We start from the raw sequence: 8901 nt of genomic DNA on the forward strand, positions 1-8901 counted from the left end.
GCTATATTGAGCTCCGAGCGGAAAGATGACCCTTTTTTTTAGTCAGCCGGTCACAAAGTGGGAAAAATTCACCGGTTTTTGAGTATTCTACTCCAGTTTTGCAAGTCTCAAATTTCTGAAAAAGTGTCCTCTTTTTAGATTTCCAAAATATGGTAAGCCTATTGTTATGGAGATTGGAATTTGGACGCAACAATGCTATGATACAGGTACAAAACGGCATCGTGTCAGGACACGTCAGTGATATCTATGCCGGTAAGATTGGGATCAGATTTTGCCGCAGGGAAAGAACGTGCATTGAGGGGACGTCATGGTTCATTGCAACAAAACGTGCCCCCTGAAACATTATTTACTCTTAACCCCACGAATTCGTATATTAAAAAGCAATTGAACAATCAGTATGGCGATTGTTGATAAATGTTACACGCGTGTTTTTTTTCTTGGAAAGCCAAACCAAGAAATCTTAAGACTTAACCAACTATTTTATTCTTAGGGTACAAGGGGAGCACGATGTTGTTACACGTCATCGTGACGAGCCATCAAATTCATAACAAGCGTAGGTACTGTAGTAAACATATTCCGTTGTGCTGTGAGTAGCCGGCGAGCGCATTGATATCTGTAGTAGCAACACGAAGTGCCCCAACCATCCAATATGCGTCAACTCAAAGGGAAGAAGTTCAACCAAAAGGAAAATTCGAAGATGAAAGCAGAAAGGCGGAAAGGGAATAAGCAAGCGATGGAGCAGTTAACGACAATCGTCCTTCCGACTCTTGCAGTCATATCGCTACTCATTATTTCGTACGTCTACTTTTTAACGAGGCAATCCTAACAACGTGCAATTTGAGGGTTAGCTCAAGTGCAATTATAAACTCTCTTTCGGGTTGAAAGTTTACAATTTTTGATAACAGTGTTCTATTCTGAACAACATTATTTTGTTAAATCTTATTTACGCCCACTTTGAAAAAGACTGAATGTGGATTGTACAGTGGGTGACGACATGTCAACTGGTGCAAACATATTTGTTAATAGGTTGACCACATTATCATTGCATTTCCAGATCTTGTTGACTTGATCACTGAAATAGGTACATTTGATTTGCTACTAAATTTATATGCAGGTTACATTTACAACAATTATTGGACACAGACTGGCTTATTTTGATCTGTATGATGATGTAAGTTTATGAATTATCGTCCACTGTTCTGTAGAATTTCATGGAATAGCTATGGAACATATTAGCAAACCGTGGCTTATTTATGCAACTGCTAAAAGCATCAACAAGATTACTGACCTCGAATAATTTTGAATTTGGCCAATTTTGAAATTGTAGTTCTATTCTATATTCTATGAAAATATATTAGGCTTACCATACGTCCTCTTAAGAGGATTTGTCCTCTTTTTTGACTTTTTTGAAAGTGTCCTCGGAGGACGCCCTTTTGTCCTCTTTTTTGAGATTTAGAGCAAATTGCGAGTGATATGCATGCCGCATATCAGCACAGAAGTGAAGCTCCGACGGGTATTTCGGAGTGAAAAACGGTGATTTTAACTCTGGGCGAAAAGATGACCTTTTTTTTATTTAGTCATCCACCTGGCAATGTGGAGTAAAAAACGTTATTTTGAGCTCTGAGCGGAAAAGATGCCCTTTTTTTTTTTTTTTCAGTCAACCGATCACAAAGTGGGGAAAGTTAACCAGTTTTTGAGAATTTCACTCCGGTGTTGCAAGTTGCAAATTTCTGAAAAAGTGTCCTCTTTTTTGATTTCCAAAATATGGTAAACCTAAAATATATGTTCCAATGTTTTGATGATATTGTTTCATGAATGTTCTATATTGGAATTTCTGAACAACAAAATATGTAGATGGCAACTCGCCAGTGCCAGGCTGTTCTGGAGAGTACTCCGGTAGTTACTCAAGAGCGATGGTTGGACAAGGTAAATTTATTCGCAAAAATTCACAAGAACATATCGAAAGACATGTATGATCAAACATTACAAGGTTAAGACAGACACTGCATTTCCATTTCATTCTGAAAGTCTCAGCTGTGCTGTATTTATAGTCGTAGTCAAGATGAAATTTAGAGAGAGGCCATCAAAAGTTGTTTTTGGGAGGGGATAGCCACAGAACTATTGTAACGTAGTGAAAACACTACGTGGCAACGTCACAGTAAAAAAATTGGGGGATAGGGCACCTTTTGCCTCTTTAATATGCCACGGTCGTAACTCAATCAATCCTGGCAGTCTCAAGAGAGCGGATTCACAGACTAGTTGGGAGCTTACCAGGGTTGTAATGACTCGAGTCATGACTCGACTCGAGTCACGATTTTCTGATGACTCGACTTAACTCGAGTCATTTTTTCAAAATACGGAAATGACTCGACTCGAGTCAATCTGTGTATTGACTCGACTTGGACTCGAGTCATTGCGCATGACTCGAGACTCAGACGGCCAAGACCGACATTTCATTGTAATTCGGAAGCCAACACACTATTGGGATTTCGTCTGTTGGTACTGGTACTTGAAAATGCGACCAGAAACTGCTAAAAGTGAGGAAAAGTGTTATATTATCAATGCGAACCATTCCATATCACCAAACAGAGTTATAAAAAGTGGGTTTACCAAGACTTTAACTGGAAACTGAGCAGTCAGCACAATGACTTGGACTCGAGTCATAATTCCATGACTCGGACTCGACCCTATGCTCGCTGACTTGGACTCGGACTTGACTCGGTGGTGAATTGAAATAACTCGACTTGACTCGAGTCAAAACTATAAAAGTGAGATTGACTTGTGACTTGGTTACAACCCTGGAGCTTACGATATTCAAAATAGCACGCTACTGATCTGTTAGCTGACGCTTTGCGTCGTACACTAAAATGCTGCCAGCAACAGCAGTGTTCAAGCACTCTGACTCAAAAGCCATTGGTATATTAAGAATATTATGCAATTCCTTAATCTCGGGGTTATTCCGAAGGGCGGTCTCGATGGAGTATAGATAAGCCTCAGGATTCGTTCCCAGTACTTCGCTACCTAAAACAAGGACCGTGTGTTCGTCTTCTACAAATAAGGCATCATAATATGGCAATGGATGCATTGTGACATCACGCATCCTCTTGGAAATATCTTCATCAATGTCATCCAATTTCACTCCAGAATCAGGAATCAGTGTATTGTGTAGGTCGTTTTTAGTGGTGTAGTTTGGTAAAATGTCATCAATTTTCAATCTCTTCGACTGAGGCAAGGTTAAATACACATTTCGCACGTCAAAGTCGTCCATCTTTGCTTTAATTTCGTTCCACGATAAACTCGGTAGGATAGGTATCTTGAAATGTGCACCAGCGCCAGCCCGGATCACCTTGGGATCCCATATATCGACAGAACCTTGTGTTGTGATTACCTAGAAATGGATCGTTATCAGATTACATATGTAAGATTCTCATTTAGCTATTAGCCTCTCAAAATAACGACACAGGTGGTCAAGTAACCAGCGTTGGTGTAAGTTAATTTTTACTAGTGGGAATTGAACGGTCTGAAAACTATACAAGTAGTTTCAAAAATTACATTTGGTTGAGGGGGTCGGTTACTCCTCAATTCATCAAAGGTTGGATCAGTCTAAAAATTGCAGGCTGAATCTTGAAGACTAACACAAAATGACTAATGATAATAAAGATCAGTACAATTTCTGAAAATGATGCCGAAACGACTTGGAGCAGTCTTTGAGATCACCTGGGCCTGGGCCAAGGCCATGTAAAGAGGAGGCATGCACACTTGATGAAAGTAAAAGAAGATAATCTAAAAATGACAAACGACAAAATCCGGTGGCCAGTGATACAGAGGTTCTTTGCCCATTTGTCATGACAATTTCACTCAAAAAAGTGACAAATGCAAAATATATTATAAGCTTTACAAAGCCGAAAGTAAAAAGTAACTAATTTTGCCAACAAAAGTCAAGTAGAAGTGGAACTAGACTAAAAACAAGCACCTCAAAAATTAGTAGTGTATAGTGTCAAAAAGTAATTTTGGTTCGGAGGTCGCATACTCAAGGCAAAACCTACTTGAGTACTCAGAAAAAGAAGAAGTGCTTTGTTTATAGATTACCAACTTAAGGATAGATGTGTAATTCAGTCGCCACCCTTGAACACCAAGAGAGGTCTACTGCTGAGCCTGCTAATAGCAGCGCAGCATAATTGGTAGTCGTATAGCTGGCGACCCAAGCGCTAAAATTTAATAGCACTGGTCTTAATTGAAAGCTAGTGTCGCTCTGATTCCGAAAATACAAATTAATATCTGGTCAGAACAATGGAACCACATCGACATTGTTCTGAACAATCGGTTGACACCATTGTCCATTGTTATAGTCATTGTGTTGCAGCAGGGTAGAAATGACTCTAGTCATGACTCGACGCGAATCGCGATTTTCTGGTGTATTGACTTGACTCGAGTCAATTTTTCAAATGCGGAAAATGACTCCACTCGAGTCATTCTGTGTATTGACTTGACCCGTACTCGAGTCATTGTGCATGACTCGGATCAAGTCATATGATTGGAGACTATGGACGGCCCGTACATAATATTTCATTGTAGCTTCCAAGAATATGAAAGTCACCCCATTATTGGTTTTCGTCTCTCAGTCCTGGTACTTGGAAAATAGGGCCAGAAAATGTTAAGACTGACGAAAACTATTATATTATGAATGCGAGTCATTCTATATCACTCGAGTAGAGTTTTAAAAAGTGGGTTGAACTGGATTGAACTCAAAACTGAACAGTGAATGACTTGGACTAGAGTCAAAACACTATGGCTTGGACTTAACCCTCTAATCCAGGGGTGGGCAACATACGGCCCGCGGACAGTTCTTCGTCTTACATGATAATGTGGCCCGCCGGCCCCAGTCTTCCGAGATTCCCCACTACTTGCTCACATACATTTTAGTGATTGTATATTTTTATACATATCTATGTACAGCGAGCGAGGGTGGAGCTTACGCGTAAGTTCGTCGAAGCGAGAAGACTTGCATTATTGGTATTTACGATGTACTGAACCCTAATGTCATTTGTGGTAATAATGGTGTGTGTCAACGACAATGGTCATTTACACCAGGCCGATATTTCTTATTTTTGATTCAGTAACCGCCGACTTGTAGCACGGCGCATACTTCTAGGCTTTTGTAAAACACCGATTATGCCAGGTGTCGCCAACTGAAAACTGGTCACGGACCAATTTCAAATTTTAAGGCCGCGACCCACATGAATTCAATATCGAGATAGACAGGCCGCACAGTTTAACAACCACGCTATCTCGTCACCTACTTAACCCCGTAAATTTGGGGTACCGGGCTTATTGAACGCCTTGAAATCTTAATGAAGGATTGCACCGTGTGTTGATTGATCAGAGAGAAGCAGAAATGGTGGTACCTGTATGACAGGGGTGGCCAACCTGCGGCCGTAGAAGCAAATTTGTGCGGCCGTGGACACGTAATTCAATTAGTAGGTGTTGGCGGCCGTCGACGTATAATTTGAATTTACGAATTGACTCCCGATTTCTTGAAAGATTTTAATTATTCTTGAAAGTTTCTTCGCGCAGCGCGCGATTCAATGCGACTTTATTTTTCGATTTTACTATAGTTGCGCACTTTGTAATCAGAGCCCCACAGTACCGTTGCGAACAGATGCGCCACATATAGAAATACCAACTCGGAATCGTGTTCTCCTCACTATATCGACAATCCTGACGGGAGGTCAAGACATGCAAAGAACAGCATGCAACAAAGTGACTAATAATAATTGGCCTGCCCTGACCGACCCTCCACCAACTCTACCGGTGAATCTGATCACATGGAATGAGAAATAATATGTAGAATTACTTATTTAAATGACGAAATTCATGAATGAATCTGAAAAAATTTTCGCGCTTGGCGCGACTATGAACAGCCTACATTATTTAATAGATTAGTAAGGAGTTCACCGGAAATGGACATAGACATTTTAACATGAGTATTTGGCGTCCTGCTAGTTCATTACGGCTATTCCCTGGAATGCGGCCGTAGGCTACATGAGTAGTCGAAATGCGGCCGTGACTGGCAAAAAGATTGGCCACCCCTGCTGTATGACAATGCTGTTCTCAAATCCACATTGTCTTCGTCATTATTGGCGAGAAATGGCTTTGAAATTGCATTGCTGTCGTTAAAATACATTCATTAAATACGATTTATTCCTTGTATACGTGGATAAATGGGCGAATAATGTATCGATTCAGCAATCCGGCCCGCCAAGTACTTAATTTTCCTATATCCGGCCCGCCGACTTGGAGAAGTTGCCCGCCCCTGCTCTAATCCCTGACTTCTGACTTGGTTACAACCCTGTGTTGCTGCGCTCCGATTGTTCGGAACAATCGGCTTTTGACATCTATTTCGGCTTGGTTCCATTGCCCTGACCAGATTTTACTTTGTATTTTCGGAATCAGTGTGACACTAGCTTTCGATCAAGACCAGTACTATTAAATTCTAGCACATGGGTTGCCAGCTATAGGAATACCAATCATGCTTCTTTTAGTCGGCTCAGGAGTAGACTTCTCTTGGTATTCAAGACTGAGTTACACATCTATCCCTAGGTTAGTTATCTATACTATGTTACTGGCCATCTCTGCATAACTCACCTGCTGACAACCAGCTGCAGCTGCAGTCCGAAGCAAAGCGCCCATGTTTCCCGCATCCCTTATGTTATCGCATATCAGAGTCAGAGGAAGGATGGTATCGTTGCTTTCTTTCGTTAAATTTGCTCTCCACTTTTCCAACTTCTGCCGCGTAATCTCATCCTGTTTCGTTGCCACCGCAATTAGACCTTCCGACTGAACTTGTAACTGAAAAGATTACGCAAAATAATATGCAATGGGGTCGTTCGCAAGCGTGAAGGGGCACTGGCCATAAAATGGGCCATTAGGGGGGTGCTGGCTATAAAATTGGGCTGTGATAGCAAATGGGGGCTGTGTAGGGTAAGGCAACTGCTGCATAGTGTTGAAACGATTGATGAATAAAGCAGCCAAATTCGATTCAGTAAAGGCAATACACGGCCGTCGGTCTATTGAATCAGCTGTACCGGAAAAGTCCATTGTTACTTGACAATGATGTCCTGCCTATCAATGGAAGGATTCAGCAGTCGGCAGAATTTCTCATACAAAGTTTGGTTCGTTGTGTTCTGTGAGAACAATACGAAGTGATTGAGAAGTTTTTGCTGGACTTGCGTTATTTCGCTGTTTCAAATGATCGTGGATTTTTCAATGCTGTGACCATGGCCCCGGACATGACGTTCTGGTTGCGAGAACAGATATACTTGACGGACATATTCTCCAAAGTTTATGATTCAAATATGTCCATTCCACACAATTAAATCAAACAGAAATACTCTCCCTGGCGTCAGGTTGAATCTTTCCTCGTTGCCCTTCCCCACTCATATTCGATAGAACGTGCTTTCTGTGCCGTGACAAAGTTTCTGACTCACAGCAAAAATCGACTTGACAATACGGGACGTGGAGATTTTAGAATGAGATTGTACTTATCAAAACTCCAAACCAATATAATGAGGATGATGACAATACACCATCTTCATCCGTCTCATTATTAGCTGTAACATAGGCAGAACAATTTTCGTTTTATTATATAAGCGTGGTGAAAGGCGGAGGGGGCGCTGGTACTTAATTCATTGTCCAGGGGGCGGCAGCTCAAAAAAGTTTGGGAAACACTACTTTAAACCATGACCAAACTTGCTATTTGAAGCCTTGCAGTTGGAAAGCATAATGTCAAACTGACATCTTCAAAACGGAGAAGCACTCACCTCGGACGCTAGTTGTATCTCCCTGAAATCGACCTTGATTAGATTTGTTTTCTGCAGGACATCAATGGGAAGACCGACTAGGTTCTTTAGCCGACTGAAGTACAACAGACGAACAAACATTCCGCTCTTCATTGCATCTGCGATCAGGAATTTTCCTTCCAACAAGCATGAACCGTGACGCTCCCTACATATTGCAGTCCATAAGGATGCGCATTACTAAGAATCTCTTAATTATATATAAATACCTTTCTACCATTTACACAAAACACACCGTGGTAGGCTACAGGTAAATCATAAGAAATATTAAAGATCTAAAGTTCTGATTCAAAGTAATTAGGCTGATTCAGTACTATTGATTTGTATCTATCTGAAGCCACGATGATACGCAGTAATCAGCAATATTGTTATCGGCATTAATCATCTGATTATTAGGATAACTCTTCAATCATCAATCTTACCTGTAAGCTCTAGATTTCATGTTAAGCATTATTTTCGAGAAGTTTCCGATCTTCGCTGTGTTGGGCTTTTCATATTTCAACTCCAATACATCCTTGGGTATATTATTATACATATTGAACTCTTCATCATCCTCAATTTTTACAACTTTTTGCTCAGCCTTTACAGCCTTGATATTTTTCTTGCCCTTTTCTTTCTGCTTTTCAAGATGCTCGTTATACTCCACCTCATTTTTGAATGTCTTCACGGCCCGTCTTGGTGTAGCCCGTCGAAACCGATACGCAATTTTAAAAACAGAATTCCTTCCGACTAAATTTACAAGTAGAGACTGGCCTAAGAACGCCATGATCTAAAAAATAATTTTGAAACAGTCAATTATGCTCTAATTACACATATTTAAACCAGGCTTCACTATCTGTGGATCTCTCAGCATGAAGTGTGCATATTAACAAGAAATGTAACAAATTACATCGATCAGAGTCATGTTTTACTTAACTGCAGTCACTCACAAAAGTACGCTACATTTGCTATCATTCATACTGGTTAGTGGTCATTCATATAGTTGTCTTGGTCAATAAAGACTGGACATGTTTAATCATAATGACCGTCAAGTGTCTTTCCAGTT

General features: G+C 40.7%; 1 protein-coding gene across 1 annotated transcript; it reads right to left on the minus strand.

The window, feature by feature from the left end:
* Nucleotides 1-1917: 1917 nt before the first annotated feature.
* LOC145452589 (rRNA methyltransferase 3, mitochondrial-like) lies at nt 1918-8653 on the minus strand. Its single transcript, XM_080330780.1, has 4 exons — nt 8279-8653; nt 7821-8004; nt 6646-6849; nt 1918-3388 (listed from the first exon to the last, which is right to left on the minus strand). The coding sequence occupies exons 1-4, from the start codon at nt 8620-8622 to the stop codon at nt 2828-2830; spliced, it is 1293 nt and encodes a 430-aa protein (XP_080186906.1). The 5' UTR covers nt 8623-8653; the 3' UTR covers nt 1918-2827.
* Between the last annotated feature and the right edge of the window lie 248 nt (nt 8654-8901).

The sequence above is a fragment of the Botryllus schlosseri genome, chromosome 12 (assembly GCF_051294905.1).
Source record: "Botryllus schlosseri isolate E-star chromosome 12, Bs_hap1, whole genome shotgun sequence".
Lineage (NCBI taxonomy): Eukaryota > Metazoa > Chordata > Ascidiacea > Stolidobranchia > Styelidae > Botryllus > Botryllus schlosseri.

Bases quoted from the DNA above. Each gene is read 5' to 3' on its own strand.
- LOC145452589 (XM_080330780.1), bottom strand. From the start codon at position 8,622: ATGGCGTTCTTAGGCCAGTCTCTACTTGTAAATTTAGTCGGAAGGAAT. The intron at 8,005-8,278 runs GTAAGATTGATG...TGCAATATGTAG, and splicing joins ATGAAATCTAGAGCTTACAG to GGAGCGTCACGGTTCATGCT. The intron at 3,389-6,645 runs GTGAGTTATGCA...ATCCATTTCTAG, and splicing joins CTGCAGCTGGTTGTCAGCAG to GTAATCACAACACAAGGTTC.